At 40.0% G+C, this 18,420-nt stretch overlaps 1 protein-coding gene across 4 annotated transcripts in view; it reads right to left on the bottom strand.

Moving 5' to 3' along the window:
* The window catches only part of TMEM39A (transmembrane protein 39A), a 33,518-nt gene extending 15,346 nt beyond the window's left edge, over positions 1 to 18,172 (bottom strand). For all 4 annotated transcript variants that reach the window (XR_009519246.1, XM_060010696.1, XM_060010698.1 and 1 more), the window contains exons 1-5: positions 17,903 to 18,172; positions 16,340 to 16,526; positions 7,718 to 7,940; positions 2,339 to 2,422; positions 101 to 255 (exon numbers count right to left, since the gene is read on the bottom strand). Coding sequence is in view for 3 of the 4 variants with exons in the window: in XM_060010696.1 (XP_059866679.1) it covers positions 101 to 255; positions 2,339 to 2,422; positions 7,718 to 7,940; positions 16,340 to 16,452 (575 nt within the window). In the remaining variant the exon portion in view is untranslated. The remainder of the gene's footprint in view (positions 1 to 100; positions 256 to 2,338; positions 2,423 to 7,717; positions 7,941 to 16,339; positions 16,527 to 17,902) is intronic.
* Positions 18,173 to 18,420: the final 248 nt, after the last annotated feature.

Here is an 18,420-nt window from a genome sequence, read left to right on the forward strand (position 1 = left end):
TACTGAAGAATTTCATTTCCCTCCCTTTTATACTATCATTTGCATGACCCAAATAATTTCTTAAGACTTAATAATAAAATAGTAAAACTGGAGTACTCACGGGTAGCCAAGGAAAAGGAGATTGAGGACTGAATGGCTTCGGAAGAGATTGACCAGGGTCCAACAAAGTACCCATCCACACAAAGTAAGTAGCACCAAGCGAGCTGATATGAGAACCATGTAGTGAATCATTGATGCTGCACCCGCCTTAGTGGCCTGTAAGTTTGGAAGCACCAAAAAGAAAAGCTTATAAGTGACTTTATTCAAAAGCAATGTGACTCAAGTAAGGACTTAGTAGATTTAGTGGAAGGTAAACTGTGGGAAAAAAAAAAAGAAAAAAAAGGAAGGAACGAAGAAGAAGAACTGCCCATCCCACCTTATCTTCCTCATTCTTGAAGATTCGATCTCTCCAGAGACAGTTAGCTGTTTCCTCCTTGAATTCCCATAGTCCCTCACAAAGCCCTCCTTTAAGTTCTTATGATATTGTCTAATTTATTTACACTGGGGCTTCTCAAAGTATGTTCCATGAACCACACTCATCAGAATTACTGGGGCTGCTTACTGAACATGCAAATTCCTACTGACTTTCACCACCAGATATAGGGAACAAAAATCACAAGTCAAGGAACCTGTATTTTAATCACAAGTCAAGGAACCTGTATTTTAATCACAAGTCAAGGAACCTGTATTTTAATCACAAGTCAAGGAACCTGTATTCCTTTTATATACATAAAGATAGTGAGCCACTAATTTATCTGACTCTGGACTAGACTGCCATGGCCTAAGCAGCAGCAACAGTGTTTCTATTTTTCCTTGAATCCTCCCCCTAATCTGTTTGCTGAATTAATGTTTAATAAATTACTGAAACTTCAAAAAATAATCAGATCTTCTTTGACAAATCCCTATATAAATGTTTCTTTTTTGATTTTTGCAAATATGAAAATAATGCATGATCATTACTTCTAGTTCTTTACATCACAGCTGTTCAAATATTCTTCTTTAATCCCAGATCTTTAAAACTGATTAAATATAGTAAGAAAACATACTTGTCTAAACATGAAGCTCTGAAATGTCATTTTCTTTCAAACTGAACTAGGAAGGAATGAGTGAAATGCAGGGGAAAATGACAGATTCTTATAATCTCTAAAATAGCAGTGTCAGAACTCAGAAAAACAATTTTCTGGAGTCAACAGCACATGGGAAAGGAGAAGGAGTTTTTCAGGTCCCTCCTGTATATCCATTTCTTAGTTTACCCAACATACTACATAGCATATATAATATATACACAATATATACTATTTGTGTAGTTACTTATAAATGCAAAGAAGCAGTTGAATTAATATTACGGCCTGGGCCTTGAACTGTAGAGTAGGCTCAAGCTGTTCTCAGCCCAGCAGGACAGAGTTGCATATCACTCCCCTGATACATACCTCATGCCAATGTACCTCATGTGCCAAAGTCAAGGGAAGGCATCTAAGCCACTGGAATTACTCCATTGCCTCCATTCTCAAATGTTTAGGATTAGTAATAAATTTAAGTTTAATATTTGTCTTTCTTGGTTGGGCAGCCTCATAAAGACATCATAAGGACCTCAAAAAGAGGTCTTATTTGTCTTGGTTGCCACTGTATCCCCAGGACCTTGTGTAGTATCTGTCACATATAGGTAGCACAAGAGCTTGGGGTTTGGAATAAGGCAAAAATGATGAATACATTCAAGCTCTGCTGCCCTGGTGACACTGGGATGAGTGTGACGAGGAAAAGAGTATGTTGCTATTGGAGAGTAAATAACAGGAGATCCTAACCTAGGGAGGGTCAAGATTAGTCCTATGCAAGTGTGGATGCTGTCATTTTAAAATTCTAAGTTTTAGTAAACTCAAACAAATGTCTCTTGCTAGCAACTCCACAAATGGTATATAAATAATTTCAAATGAATGTTACATGAAACAATGTTTTAGATGCAACTCTTTATTTACATACATACAACTCTTCTTAACAATAGTTACCTAAAATCCATCCTATTTTTACTGCAACTATCAAATTAGAAAGATTGTACTGGAGAACTCAGAAGCTAGAACTAAGTTCCTATTGGACAAATGAGATTTCTAACAGTTGAATTAGTATATCACACTTGAATTTTAAATATACTGTAAGAAAACCTTTTAAAAAGAACTAGCACAATTCATGTAAGAGTAAAGAAATTAATTTATAATTGCATTCAAATTATACTTGGACATTTCACATTTTCAACCTCTAACTAGCTCTAGCTACAAGTGATAGAATACAGTGAATGAGCTGTTACCTCTGAGATGAGGGCCCATACAAGCCTCCTCGCAAGCATCACTGTGATGAATGCTGCCAGGTGGTAATCAATGAGATGAAAATTCTGTAAGAGAAACAAATAACTGTATCAGAAAGAAATATGTGTATCCAGTTGGAACTACTACATGAAGAGGTTTGCCCCCTCAAAAGACTGTCCTATATCATCTTACACTTACAGACCACAGGAATTTGAGGGACCTTGAAGAGACTACCTACCTTCTACTTCTTTCAGGACAAACTGCTTTAACTTTTCAAACACTATTTTAAACTATCTGGAATGTAACCTTCTCCTTTTTTGCAAGTTTACTGTATTAGAAGGAAAAGATTACAGTTTTGGGTTAACAAGTGATAACCTGCAGAATTATGGCAAGAATAATTATCTAAAATGCCATATTTATAATGAGTGTCAAATTTAAATTCCCAGGCTTCAAGAGTTACTGCTGTTGGTCTCTCTTTATGAAAGCTTATATTAATCCAATTGGGCATCTACTAATCTAAACTCCCTAATCACTGATACATCAATACATTCAGTCTTTTCCCCTTAGCTTGATTTAAAAACATGTCTTATATTTGATCTCTTCTTCTTATAAAATGATAGCATTACCTAGATGCTGTGTATGGTTCCTTTTAGTTCTAAGTCTGTATATATAACTGTGATAATAAACAAAATGAAAAATCAATAGCAAAAAGAAAGTTGCGATGTATTTTCATTTTGATGGTCAGAAGGTCTGTAAGTTTCCACAGTCCTCCTTCAAGAATTTCTAAACTTATTCAATAAATATGAACTAGACACCCACAGCGTGCCATGTAGTCTTCTAGATACTGAGGATACAATGCTGAAGAATGATACACAAGATTCCTGCTCCCCTGGATCTTACTTTTTACTGCAGTGTGAGAGAGAAAGGGGATGGCAGAGATTACTAGTTGTTTCTTCTGCCATCACAAAATTTAACTGGACACTGACTCCTAGCTGACTAAAGGTTCATTTCTCAGCCTCCCTTGCAATAACTACTTGCGGCTAAGGGACACGAGGGAAAGTCATGTGTGTGACTTCCAAGCCATGCCCTTAAAGGAAAGAGCTGTCTCTTTCTCCTTTCCTCCTTCCTGCCAGCTGCATGTGATGACAGGAGTTGGAGCCTTTGGACCATGGTGTCTGAAAGAAGCACATTGGGGGTGGCAGAGCAACAGATACGAAGAGTTGCCACACTGGCCTTATATCACCTACCTACTTTTTATACAATAGGGAAATAAACATCTGTTCTGTTTTAGACACCCTGTTACAGCAGTTAAACCCACATCTTTAATAATAAGTTGCTTAAGGGGGGAGGGCAATGACAATAAACAAACTAACAAGCAAAAGCATTTCAAATAGTTATGCTGCTGGTAAGAAATAAAACAATAATGACTGGGAAGGGAAGTGCAGAACCAATTTAAATTGGTGCTTAGGGAGGATATCTCTGAGAAAGTGGCACTTGGGCTGACAGCTGAATGACAAAAAAGCACAAGCCATGACAAGATCTGGGGGCAGAGAGCTCCAGGCAGAGGAAAAAGTAATCACACAGGCTCTAAGGCAGGGAAATATATGCCTGGTATGTCTGAAAATCAGCAAGAAGGCTGGAATGAGGTAATGAGCAATAAAAGATTGAGTTTATATATTTTTTCCTATGGGGAAGTCATAAGAGTGTTTTAGGCAAAGGGTGCCATGATTCTATTTGTATTTTAAAATTATCACGCTGATTGCTGTGTGGAAAATACACTGTATTGGGGAAAGATCAGTTAAGAAGCTATTGCTTTCAATTCAGATGAGAAAACATGATCGACTGAACAGGGTCAGTAGTGATGGAGTGGCCAGATTTGGGATACATTTTAAAGGTAAAGCAGTCAGATTATCAAAAGAGTGGCTTACCATTCCTCAGACCATTTCCTTTTCCCTGTCTCTCTTTAAGTGTTTGGATTCTAACAATTATTTATCCCCTCTTAGTTTTGAGACTCCTCCCTGCTCATCCTACTCCTTCAAAATAATGGAAGCAAATACACTACAGCCCCTAGCTAATGTCTGGGGGTCTTATGTATCACCAATCCATCTAAGACATTTTTTATATCGAAAAATTTAAGTGCCTAACGTACCTCATTGTTAAGCAAATTTTGTTATATTCTAAATCATTGAAAACTAGTAATCTACTTACGATTAACTCTTTATAAACCAGAATATTTGATTAATCAAAGTGCTCCACTCCTGAATATTCTGAATAACTTATTACACCACTTTTAGCTTTTATGTTTCTTAGGGTTAAGACTCACTCAGCTAATTATGTGATAGCTAGGATGAAACTAACATATTCAGGTGCCCACATTTTCTTTTTGATAATTATTAAGATCTTGAAAATGAAAACAGAAAACCATATATATAAATCTGACAAATTTCTGAGTCAGGCATGCCTAACAGAAGAAAACTTAAAAGAGACAAACCACTAGTTAAGACATAAGTCCCTTGGTGACCATCCCAGTCAAGCTGCCACCTGCCATGCTTGAATATCTTCAGTGGTGGGAAGCAATTAGGTCTGTAGCAGTCCATTCATCTTTAACAGCTCACTGATGCAGGCCCTCAGATTCATAGGCTAAAATCTTATTTGCTATTCCACATATGTTACTCTTAGCTCCACAATTCAATTTTAAGCTTTGTGTGATCAAGGATTATGTGTGGCAGATAAGTTAGCCAGTCCACATGGTAACCTCCTTTAAGTGTGCCTTCTTCTACTGTAGAGACCGGAAAGCTAAAAACTACATTTCCGAACTTTCCTGTAACTAAAGTTACTAGATTTGATTTAATGTCTGCCAATCACATAAACTGAGTAAAGTGGGGAGAGGGGCAGGGTAAAAGGCACCCATTCTTGGTGGTATGAGTCAGGCAAAGGAAGCATAACTCTGGAGTCAGCAGCCATAGCAGCACTGGCTCCCTCCATTTCAAGGCAACATTTATAAGGGACTTTCACAAGAACTCCTGTCAGAAATGGTTGACTGGGAAAAGAGCTCTTTGATTACCTTAAAATTCAGTAAGTGAGAAGTTTCCATGGGATGTCAAAGTGAAAACAGTATAACAGAACTAACCAATGGTACTCATGGAGTAAACACAGAATAAATACAGGAAGCATAGCAGATAGGTCTGAATTTGAGTGTTAACTTTGTCACATGTGATTTTAAGCCAGTTTCATAACTTCTAGGTCTTATATTTCTCACTTATAAAATGAGAGTCTTAGAGTAGTACCTACCTGTTTTTAGAAAGAATAAATGAGATAATACTTGCAAATAACATAGTAAATATTTTAGCAAGTATTTGCCAATGTCATTGTTAAGATACTGGGGTATTTACTTATAAAACTATACAGCTGATGACCATCATCAAAAAATCTAGAAACAATAAATGCTGGAGAGGGTGTGGAGAAAAGGGAACACTCTTGCACTGCTGGTGGGAATGTGAATTGGTACAGCCACTATGGAGAACAGTATGGAGGTTCCTCAAAAAACTACAAATAGAACTACCATATAACCCAGCAATCCCACTACTGGGCATATACCCTGAGAAAACCATAATTCAAAAAGAGTCATGTACCAAAATGTTCACTGCAGCTCTATTTACAATAGCCCGGAGATGGAAACAACCTAAGTGTCCATCATCGGATGAATGGATAAAGAAGATGTGGCACATATATACAATGGAATACTACACAGCCATAAAAAAAACGAAATTGAGTTACTTGTAGTGGGGTGGATGGACCCAGAGTCTGTCATACAGAGTAAAGTAAGTCAGGAAGAGAAGGACAAATACAGTATGCTAACACATATATATGGAATCAAAGGGAAAAAAAAATGTCATGAAGAACCTAGGGGTAAGATAGGAATAAAGACACAGACCTACTAGAGAATGGACTTGAGGATATGGGGAGGGGGAAGGGTAAGCTGGGACAAAGTGAGAGAGTGGCATGGACATATATACACTACCAAGTGTAAAATAGATAGCTAGTGGGAAGCAGCCGCATAGCACAGGGAGATCAGCTCGGTGCTTTATGACCACCCAGAGGGGTGGGATAGGGAGGGTGGGAGGGAGGGAGACGCAAGAGGGAAGAGATATGGGAACATATGTATGTGTATAACTGATTCACTTTGTTAAAGCAGCAACTAACACACCATTGTAAAGCAATCATACTCCAATAAAGATGAAAAAAAAAAAAAAACTATACAGCTGGAAGAAGCCTTAAAGTATCTAATCCAACCTCATTTTACAATACCATGGCCAAAGAAGGATTTAAAATAAAAATGTTTATTCCCTTCTCATACTATCTTGAATATTTTGGTCCACATTTCCTTTCTATGTTCACCAGGCCAGGGAGGTTTTCTAATCATTTATAAGTGTCAGACACATACAATCTACCCAGGACAATAATCTTCTTTCTCCTGGAGCATATCTCCACTATCCATCCAAATCTGCCATTGCTGACCACTTACCTACTAGGTCACCTGACTATCCTGAACTGTTATTTTATATACCTATCTGTGGAGAACCCTCTGTGCATCAAGATTACCACAGCACACTAAATAACTGGAAAGAGTTATAACTGCTGATGTACTTCAGCAGAGATGGCTAGTTCTTATCTCATTTTATTTTGGTAACAGAACCCAATTTTACTCAGGGTAACAATGAACCCAGCTAAGGTACTATATTGTCCAACCTCCCTTACAGTTAGGAGTGGGTACTTGTGAAAATGATGTGAGCCTGGCCTATAAGAAATTCTCCTTTATGCTTCCCTACGTTCTTTCCCCTTTCTGGAGAACAGGGACAGACCACAGCCACCTTGGAGGCCACATGCTAGAAGATGGCAGAGTCTCCATCGGCCTGGGTCCCCTGCCAATGGAAGTGTGCTACTCTTGCCAACCAGGACAACTGCCTCAGACTGTTACATGTTTGAGGCATTATACAATTTGCGGTTTATTTGTTACAGAAGCTATCACTATCCTCACATAGCCATCAAAAGGATAAAGTTCCTGGAATATAATCATACTTGCACCTTAAACTTTCAACAAATTTAACATGGTGTACAGAAAGCTAAATATTAAAACCCTTCTGTGATATGTTTATAATAAATTACTTAAATGTTTTCTGCATTTTCATTTATATTTTTACTACTTCTGGTTATGGACCAAAGCCAGATATTTAACAATCTTATGACATTATATTCTGAAGGTAATCTGTGCTTTAATATAAAAACATTTGATTCCAAGAAAAATAATTTCTACACATAAGTTTTCCTACTAGTTTCTTGGCTAAGTAACATGAAGAACTTAAAGGCCTGTTAAGACTTACCAATGAAGTACAAGAGGCAGGATGATTATAAGGATACCACCACACTGTTTTATAGATGTTGATGTACTGAATGAACAGAGCAACCAGCAAGTAGATGAAAAAGAGAAATTCAAAGAGCAGGCTCCCATCCACAGGCAAATCAGGAATTTGGCAATGACGAACAGGACCTGGGGTGATTAAGGCTGTGATAGGTGGGACCGGAAGGCCAATAGCACTACCATTCCTAAAAAGAGAAAATTATGGTTAATTCAAATGGTGACATCTTTCAGTGTCAAAGAGCACAAAAGGGTTCTGCTTCCTTTTTCACCTACACTTTAACTGTTGGCCTTCCTCAAGACTCTATTCTGGGACCTTTTGCTCATCTCTTTCCCCTCTGTACACTCTCTCTCCATAATGTAATACATGGTCATGGCTTCCATTATCTCCTACATGCTGAAAACTAAAATTTCTCTCCAAATAGTTCACTGCTGCATTTTAGATCCATGATATCAAGTTGTCTACTGGACATCTCTGTGGTTCTCCTCCTACAATCCTGACCCTAGTCCACGGCCCACCCAGTTAGCTGCCCAAATCAGAAACCTGGGAGTCATATTAGGAATTTTCTTCTCTAAATCATATATACTCCACTTTATAAATTTTTTTCCAAACTGCACTCTCCTCTCTAAACCCACTGCCTAAGTTCAAGGAGTTACCATTTTTCACTTGAACTACTGACGTAATCCCTCTAAATTCAACTCTACTTTGACCAAATCCTCCAACCGGCCTTCAAAGATCTTTCTAAAGTGAAACTGATAGTGGACTCTCTTGCCTAAAACTCTTTAGTGGCTCTCCACTAATAGCATAATATCCAAAAATGTTTAGTCTGTCCTATGAGGCCCTCTGCTTAACAGACTACTCTCATCTCTTATCACTCCTCCACATGCACCCTATATACTACCCATGCTATTTGCTATCTGTGAATATACATGCTATTCCTTTGTATACACCATTCTTTTTACCAGCAATGCCCTCCACAATCACCTTCCTTAAAGTTTCACATACACATTTACAGACAAAATCCTTCAAGACTTTTAAAATGATCAAACATATCCTCTAAAAGCTTACTCTTACTCAATCAAAACTGATTCATCTCTCCTCTGTGCCACTATTATACCTAAACTCTGCCTTTATTGCACTTTTCATACTGTTATACAGTTTTTTTCATTATACTGTTGTATAATTTTTTTGCATACATCTTTTTGTCTATCAGATCATAATCTCAAGGACAGAGACAGTACTTTTCCTGGTTCAATGCAAATACATACCTTTAGGTTGAGGAGACAGCAGACCAATACAGTCATTAAAAAGAGGGAGATCTCTTAAAATACAAATTAAAATGTAGAGATTTTAATCCCTATCTTCTTCTTGTTCTTTCTTCTAAGTGCTTTTGTAAGTCACAAATAGCTGGGCTATCTAAAATGGTAAGATGAGGGACTTCCCTGGTGGTCCAGTGATAAAGACTCCACACTCCCAATGCAGGGGGCCCGGGTTCAATACCTAGTCAGGGAACTAGAACCCGCATGATGCACCTAAAAGATCCTGCATGCTGCAACTAAAGATCCCACACACAGCAACTGTGTGCCACAACTAAGACCTGGAGCAGCCAAATAGATAAATAAAATGATAAGATGAGGGTAAGGAATAAAATTTCCCATTGTTTATATGCCTGTGAATAGAGATCTAAGGGTCTACTATTGCTAATAGAATAAGGAAAAGACGCTTGGTTTGGTTATTTCCAAAGAAGATTCTAGAGAAGGAACAATATTACTGTTACCATTCTACTCTAAAATTTTCAAATATAGAATTCTACCATTAATATGTGACATTTACAGTACTTTAAGTGACTCATGGGAATATGAACTCTGCTCATTCTGAACAGTTAAGAATACCACGGCAGAGGGCTTCCCTGGTGGCGCAGTGGTTGAGTCTGCCTGCCGATGCAGGGGACACGAGTTCGTGCCCCGGTCTGGGAAGATCCCACATGCTGCAGAGCTGCTGGGCCCGTGAGCCATGGCCGCTGAGCCTGCATGTCCAGAGCCTGTGCTCCGCAACAGGAGAGGCCCGCGTACCGCAAAAAAAAAAAAAAAAAAAAAGAATACCATGGCAGAAACTCAGAAGAACTAGAAGGGAAGAACAGGGATGGGGGGAGAGTCAGAAAAAATTATAAAAATTTCTTCCCCTCATTCTCAGGAGTACACTCCAATAGAACAAGCTTACCAAGGAGTAGGTTGTGATCTACCAGTAGGTCTCAAAACCTTACTTGCTCAATCATAAACCAATCATTAATACACCACTATCCTCTGATCTGTTCTGGGAGAAGGGCCACAGCACTGCACAACTCCAGGAGGTATTTTTCACACAGAATACAACATGAAAGGTGCCCTCTGGAGTTGTTCAAGTTGGTGAACTTGGAGAGAATTAATGCCAGCAGCCATTCTATTCCCTCACTCCATTTAATCATAAAATATGGAAACAAAAAATTCTGATGAGGAGCCTCTACTCTAGGATAAACTAAACATTCTCTAGAGCAAATAAAATTTCTTATTCCTCTTTAGTCAGAAGTACATGCTAAAATATCTGTTATGATTTAAAGGTTTTTATAGAATTTTCCTAAGTAAAGCAGACTAATTCTGCTGTTAACAAAGTTAATAACACTCTGGGCTTCAAGAAAAATATTAAAAACAAAATACAAAAGATCTATATTTGTGGAACTACCATATGATCCAGCAATCCCACTCCTGGGCATATATCCAGAGAAAACCATAATCCAAAAGGGTACCTGCATCCCAATGTTCACTGCAGCACTGTTTACAATAGCCAAGACATGGAAGCAACCTAAACGTCCATTAACAGATGAATGGATAGAAAAGATGTGGTACATATATACAATGAATATTACTCAGCCATAAAAAAGAATGAAATAATGCCATTTGCAGCAGCGTGGATGGACCTAGAGATTGTCATACTAAGTGAAGTAAGTCAGACTCAGAAAGACAAATATCATATGATATTGCTTATATGTGGAATCTAAAAAAAGGTACAAATGAACTTATTTACAAAACAGAAATAGAGTCACAAATGTAGAAAACAAACTTATGGTTACCAGGGGAAAGGAAGTGGAGGGGTAAATTGGGATTGGGATTGACATATACACACCACTATATATAAAACAGATAACTAATAAGGACCTACTGTACAACACAGGGAACTCTACTCAGTACTCTATAATGACCTATATGGGAAAAGAGTAGATATATGTGTATGTATAACTGACTCACTTTGCTGTGCAGCAGAAACTAACACAACATTGTAAATCAACTGTCCTCCAATAAAAATTTAAAAAAAAAAAAAAAGGATGCCCTCAATCCTCCTCCCCCATACTTGGAAAAGCGCTGCTCTTCTGTACGCCCATTAAATTCTGTGCCTAGTTCCCTTATCACACTTATCATTCATACAGTATTGAAATATTCTCTCCCCTGGTAGGCAGTAAACCACGTGTAATCAGAAATCAAGATGTTAGGGAACTACTGACCAAAACAACTCACCTTGGCCAGACACAATAACTGCTTGCATGAGTTATCTCGTAACAGGAGATCCCAATAAGGAACATGGTGCTGCTGCTGAAAACTAACTGGGAGAATTTGGGAGGGGCCAAAAGGAGGGAGGAGATGCCAGCCCATAATATGTCCTGCCAAGCTCCCAGAAACCCTCATGCTAGAATCCATCTTGGCTGAGAGATACGTGCGTCACCAGGAAGTACCGAGTCAGACCAAATATGGCACAAGCAAGATGAGTGGCCAGAGACAACCCAGAAAGCTAACCCCATTACCATAAAACCTGAGACTGCGAGCCAAGTAGCAGAGCAGTTTTCCTGGGTTCCCTTACCCTGCTGCTCTCTGTCCAGGTGCCCCTTCCAAATAAAGTCTTTTGCTTTGTCAGTTAAAAAAAAAAAATCTGTTATTTGTGATAGCCTATACAGCCTTAGCTATTATACTTCAAGACAAAAGACAAAGAGACAAACATCAAATATAGTGATCCAGAGAATCAGTTGGAAAGAGGAAAGTAATTCTATATGTTAAAAGTTTGAGAGGAGATATGATCAAAGATCTTATAACCAAAAAAAAAAAAAAAAGAGCTAAAATAAATAGACTTGGTCAGTACATCTCAGAAAATTAATTACGGAGGTATCATTTAAGAAAAATTAAAAGTATTGTTCCTAGGGCTTCCCTGGTGGCGCACTGGTTAAGAATCCGCTTGCCAATGCAGGAGACATGGGTTCGATCCCTGGGCCAGGAAGATCCCACATGCCGCAGAGCAACTAAGCCCGTGTGCCACAACTACTGAGTCTGTGCTCTAGAGCCTGCAAGCCACAACTACTGAGCCTACGTGCCACAACTACTGAAGTCCATGCACCTAGAGCCCATGCTCCACAACAAGAGAAGCCACTGCGATGAGAAGCCTGCGCACCGCAACGAAGAGTAGTCCCTATTCGCCGCAACTAGAGAAAGCCCGCATGCAGCAACAAAGACCCAACACAAACAAAAATAAAATAAATTAAAAAAAAAAAGTATTGTTCCTCTGAAAGAATATAAAACAGATTCAAGAAGAGCAAAGTGACACAAATGTTTGAGATACAATGTGGGAGAGTTCCAGTCCCAGATATCCCACTAACCAGTTGTGGTTTTTGAGAAAGTAACTTTATATCCCTGAGCCTCAGTTTCTTCATCTATAATACAAGGGTTGGAAAAGATTCTCTTCAAAGAACTCTTCTCAATGCTATCACTGAATATTCTCTTTCAAACTGTCTTGCAGGTCCCCAAGACCATGCCTAAGCCTGATGATTCACTAGGAGGACTCACAGGACTGCGCATATAGTCATGTTCATGGCTTCGATGTATAACAGCAAAAGAATACAAATCAAAACTAGCAGATAGGGGCTTCTCTGGTGGCGCAGTGGTTGAGAGTCCGCCTGCCGATTTAGGGGACATGGGTTCGTGCCCCGGTCCAGGAAGATCCCACATGCCGCGGAGTGGCTAGGCCCGTGAGCCATGTCCGCTGAGCCTGCGCTTCCGGAGCCTGTGCTCTGCAACGGGAGAGGCCACAACAGTGAGACGCCCGCGTACCGCAAAAAAAAACCCCCAAAAAACTAGCAGATGGAAAAGGTACCAGGCAAAGTCCAGAGGAAACCAGGTGCAGACTTCCAAGAGTCCCTTCTCAGTGGAGTCATACAGGATGCACTTAACTCCTTCAGCAACTAGTTATGACAACATGTGTGAAGTGCTGTCTACCAGGGAGCTTCATTAGAGACTGAGCAGGCAAGGTTTTTTACTGGAGACTAGCCACGTAAATACTCTTTACCTAGCACTACCAAAATTCCAGACTCCCAAAAGGAAAGCAGATGATCAGCATAACAATCCTTAGAAAGGACTGCATAGGAGGCTGGCATCTGGGAACCTGACTGGTAAACAGTCCCCTCCACTGATACAAAAGCTTCCCTAAATAATAAGAGTGGCTCACTGTGCCTAAACTATTTGTGCAAACAATATGAATTATGGTGAACCCTGCTTTGTCCTTGTATGCAGGAAAGAGTTAACATAGCAGACCTAAGACTGGCTTTTACGGAGCTAGCAAGCAGCACATTTTAGGTAAGCAAACGGATAAAGCAAGAAAAATTTAAAGGAATAAAAAAGAACTAAAAGGGATAGAGAAAGCAGTGATCATTCGGACATGCTCAGGTGGTATTATTAACTAAGCATACAAGAACAAAACAAAGAAAAAAATCACTCTTAGTCCTTCTCAAATAAGATTCTCCCTCAACTAAGAACTCTCTAAAAACTCAGCAGTTCACAGTATATCCTCCTTCTTTAGATGGCAATCATCTAAGCACATAGTCCCAAGAACAAATCCCTGCTCCCCACAGGTAGAAAGCAGGACAGGATGGATTTCAATTCTGATTGTGTCACCAAACTACCTCTCTGACATTCTCAAGTTTAACTTCAAACAGGTCACAAACACCTAACAAACAGGGGCAAATGCTCTCTTCTTCTGCTGATTTCTGTCTTGCAGAATCAAGTATAATATCCAAAATTACATCACACTTAAGCAATTGTCTATTTATCTCTTCAATACTCTACAGACACTCCAGAAATAAGTTCTCTGCATCTGGACATCGTCTTTCTTTATACACATCCTTCCTAAAATCATATTCTAGGCTATCTAACACTGGTTTTATCCACACTTTTTATACCCTTTCCCCAGGTCTTGTAAAACAACCTGTTCTAGGCTGCTTCTTTCCCATCAAGAAACAAATATAGGACTGTCTGTCTTCTTCCAAAATAACCCCTATAGGTAAAAATGTCACAAAATAATCCCTCATAATAGCTTTAGTGACTTTTCAAAACATGGGCAACTATTATTTTTCACTTTATTCTAATCTGTTGAAAAATAAGTCCTTCTCCCCACCAACACCATTAATTGCTAAAGAAATATATGTTAAGGGAGGAAAGTTGATGGAGAATGGTAGATCAAGGCAACCATAACTAGAACCTGGAAAGCCAGGATAGAAGAGCTACAAGGAAGACAGATCACATGCTCAGAGCTAAACTCATTTAAGAGCAGAGGTATTTTCTAAATGTTCTTAGTTCTTCCCAGTATTCTATCTGCAGACTTAAGTACATGCAGAACCATCTGAGAATGTGGTTTTCAGCTCTTTTTAAATAGCAGAACAGTTCATATTCCCTCCCCCAAAAGATATTTTACATGGTATCCTAATATTTAAAATACACAGGAGAAAAAGTTAGTCTCATTAAGAGAGGACTGGGAAACCTAAAGCCTAGACTACTAGGCCTGAATGACTTTTTCTCCCTTCTTTGTGCTCCTACAGCAGCCCAAAACACTGAGGAGGGTTTCCATGGGACAGTATGAGAATCTAATCTAATCTAAGAATCTAGGGAAATCCTCAAAGTCAAAGTAAATGAACAAAGAACTACTGGAGGGCTTCCCTGGTGGCGCAGTGGTTGAGAGTCTGCCTGCTGATGCAGGGGACACGGGTTCGTGCCCCGGTCCGGGAGGATCCCACATGCCGCGGGGCTGCTGGGCCTGCGCGTCCGGAGCCTGTGCTCCGCCACGGGAGAGGCCACAGCAGTGAGAGGCCCGCGTACCGCCAAAAAAAAAAGAACTACTGGAGTTAATACAGAGGCAGAGTTAGAATACTGTAGCTAGCTAGAATCTTAGCTAGGCACAGCTATGATTTTCTACTGCAATTTGAAAGTACTGAATCACTAAACTGATGGTCAGTATATATTAGTAAAATTAAAGCATGAACTTCAAATAGGAAACATCCTTCATCTCAGTATCTATGTTGGATAGTACCTTTCCTCAAGAGCTTTTTCACATAGTCTCAGTTTTTCATTTTTCTTTATTTAAAAAAATAAAACAACACATGCTATTTGTAGAAATTTTGGGAAATTCAGAGTAAAGTTTTTAAAAGTTACTGCAATTTACTACTTCATTTATTTCCAAGCAGAAAGTATTTATTTATGAAGCAGAAAGTATTACCGTTTTTAAAATGAGGAAATCCAAAGAACAGGAGAGTAAAAATATTACTCTAGGATAAATTATAAGTACTCTGTATACATATGTAAATATAAAATTTGGATTGAAAATTAGTATAATGAGAATCAGCCTGGAAAGTCCCTTCAAACTGGAATTTCAGGGAGAGCCCCACTGAAATGACAAGACCAGAAATGATTCTGAAGACAGAGTAGAGCTTGGGGTGGAAGGTCAGAAAGAAAGAAGGGCAGGCCAGAAAGAGAAAGTGCACAAATAACATCAGGAGGGCCTGAAAAGACAAGAGTAGTACTGACTGCTAGCTGTGAAAATTAGAATCCAGGCCAGAGAAAACTCTATTCAGGGAGGAAGCAGGAAAAAAAAATTATCTTGACCAAACAATCCAGTAAAACCCATCTCTTTCTACTGCTACATGATTGAACCTCCTGATGAAACGAGTTATCCTGGATAATTTTAGAAATAATTCATTCTAACTTTTGAAAATTAGGAATAGAGATAAATTTCCATTAAGGAAATCAAATTCTTTATTCTCGTACAACATGACACAAATCTTAAGATGTTTAGGCTACAGCTGATACTTTATTCATTTCATTCTGAACAAAATAATTTTTAAGACCCTTGACAGAATATGACAATTTTAGAATCACATGTTAACTGTCTATTTTAATTTACCCTCCCCAAAAAAGAATGCTAGTAAGTAGTTAAACCATCATATTCATCTTGAACTGTAATTTATTTCTCTCTTCTTTTAATAGCTGAAAAAAAAGGTGATGACTAGAATTTGGATTATCAGCCATAAGTATGAATCAGCCTGTTTTCACTTTGTGGGCATCACAACTTTCTATCTCCAAAGTATTCTGAAATACTTCGTTTTCAATCTTTAGGGTCAGGATTTCTACTTCAGTGTCAGAAGACAATCTTGATAAACAAATATCTGAATAGTCTGTATTAGTCTTCTGTATTAGCCTTACTGATCATAGGATATTACAAATTACGCAAAGTCTTATTCTTTACCTGTTTCTCAGGCCTGTTCCATTGCCACAGCCCCCACCAACCAAAGTCTGCAAAGAAGGTAAAGCTGAACGGCTTAGCTGCTGCCGACTAGGGCCCCTCCTTCCACCGGGCATGTCCAGGAACCAGTCTGCTTCCAGTGCCACCTGTAGCTGCAACCCAGGTTAACGGTTGTCAGCCTATTTCAACACTGAACAAAAAGAGACATTTAAATATCAGTTTACTATTTTTAAAGTAGGCAGTGTAACAAAACAACCAGAAAAACTGAGTGAGCAGACCTTGTAAAACCAGATTGTCAAACAAATGCTCCCAATGTCTATTACCTAGTTTATTCTAATGAAAGGACTACTCAGTCTCCAATGGGTCAGAAGCCTAAATTCTAATCTAAGCTCTGTTTGAAAGATATTACAATCAGGTAGAAATTTACAAGAAACATTGAATATATACATTTCCAGTTCAAAAGTAGTATTTCACAGGGGCTTCCCTGGTGGCGCAGTGGTTGAGAGTCTGCCTGCCGATGCAGGGGACGCGGGTTCGTGCCCCGGTCCGGGAAGATCCCACACGCCGCGGAGCGGCTGGGCCCGTGAGCCATGGCCGCTGAGCCTGCGCGTCCAGAGCCTGTGCTCCGCAACGAGAGAGGCCACGGCAGTGAGAGGCCCGCGTACCGCTAAAAAAAAAAATAGTAGTATTTCACAATAAGTCACTTGAAATGCAGAAGAATCAGCACTGTCCAAAATGTTAGGTTTTGTTATCAAGGGAATCTAGATTCTGAGATCAATTCTTATTATGACTTCCTAATATCTGACTTCTTATTATCTGACTTGGAAGCATTTAACCTCTGAGTTTGTTTCCTCATCAGAAAAAAAAGCGTTCCTTGTCCTACAGAGGTGGTTGTCAGGACTGACAAAGATGCGTGAAAGTACATCAGAAGGTCTTTTAACGCTTTAAAAGTAAAACTGTTCAAGTGGTATTCCACATGTTAGAGTGAAAATACTGGAGAGAGCTCAAGTGGATGACTACTCCAGAAAAACTGATGTAAAATCATTTAGAAATTACTGAAACTGCAGGATTAAAAGACAAGTAATACATAAAGACCATCACTGAAAAGAAACTGTTTTTATCAATCTATGGCAAAATCACGGCTCCGCCAATATGGATACCAAAAATCTGTTTCCTAAACAATACAACTTAAAAACTGAAGAACGACACCGTGGAAAAACCCTGGTTTTCAAAACGTTACAGCAGATATCCTCTGTTCCCTATTCCTAACAGCATTCTGCTGCAGATTAACAAACGCCAGGTGAGACAAAGCATTCAAACCGTTGAATGTAGAGGCAGCTGGTCCTTGCTCAATTAACCAGCAAAGGGAAAGAAAAGTGTGGAGCAAAAAAATTGGGACGGAAGAGGACGAGAGGGTGGGGTGGGGAAAGGTGGGCGGCGAGAGGACCACAAACTTCAATAGACTGGCCCCTAAGAGGGGATGACAAAGCGGCCCCCGCCGCGCAACCTGGAGGGCCGAAGCAGGCCAGGGACAATCGGACAGCGCGGCAGCTCGGTAATACTCACGCATGGAGGAGGCCAGGCCAGTGGGGAAGGATCCCTGGGAGGAGGCGGCTTTACAGGCTGGACCCCAGGCAAGAGAACTCCCTGCCCAGGTTGAGGCGCTACAAACCAGTTGCTTGGCCGCGGGCCGTCCCCTCCCGGAGAGTCGAGAAAAAGTGTCCAGGCTTCGCGCTGCCAGACCCAGACACCGAGTCAGTGCCAGAGTCAGAGCCAGAGCTAAAGCTAGAGGCAGAGCCCGACCCCGTCAGCACTCATCCTCAGCCTCCATTACCACGGAGCTGAGCAGACGTGGCAGCGCACAGTGGTGACGTCAGCTCCGCGACGGCCTACCGCCCCAGCCGCGAACAGGCCCCGGAACTACACGAGAGCCAGGGAGGGAGCACCGCACCCCGTCTTGCGTGCACCTGCGCAGTGGAACTCGCCTTCTCCGCTGGTGTCGCGGCCCCGCCTTCCCCGCTAGTACTAACCGACGTATTTCCTCCCAAGCTCCAACGACGTGCGGACAACCACGTTAGGGCTTA

The sequence above is a fragment of the Delphinus delphis genome, chromosome 4 (genome assembly GCF_949987515.2).
Source record: "Delphinus delphis chromosome 4, mDelDel1.2, whole genome shotgun sequence".
Classification (NCBI taxonomy): domain Eukaryota; kingdom Metazoa; phylum Chordata; class Mammalia; order Artiodactyla; family Delphinidae; genus Delphinus; species Delphinus delphis.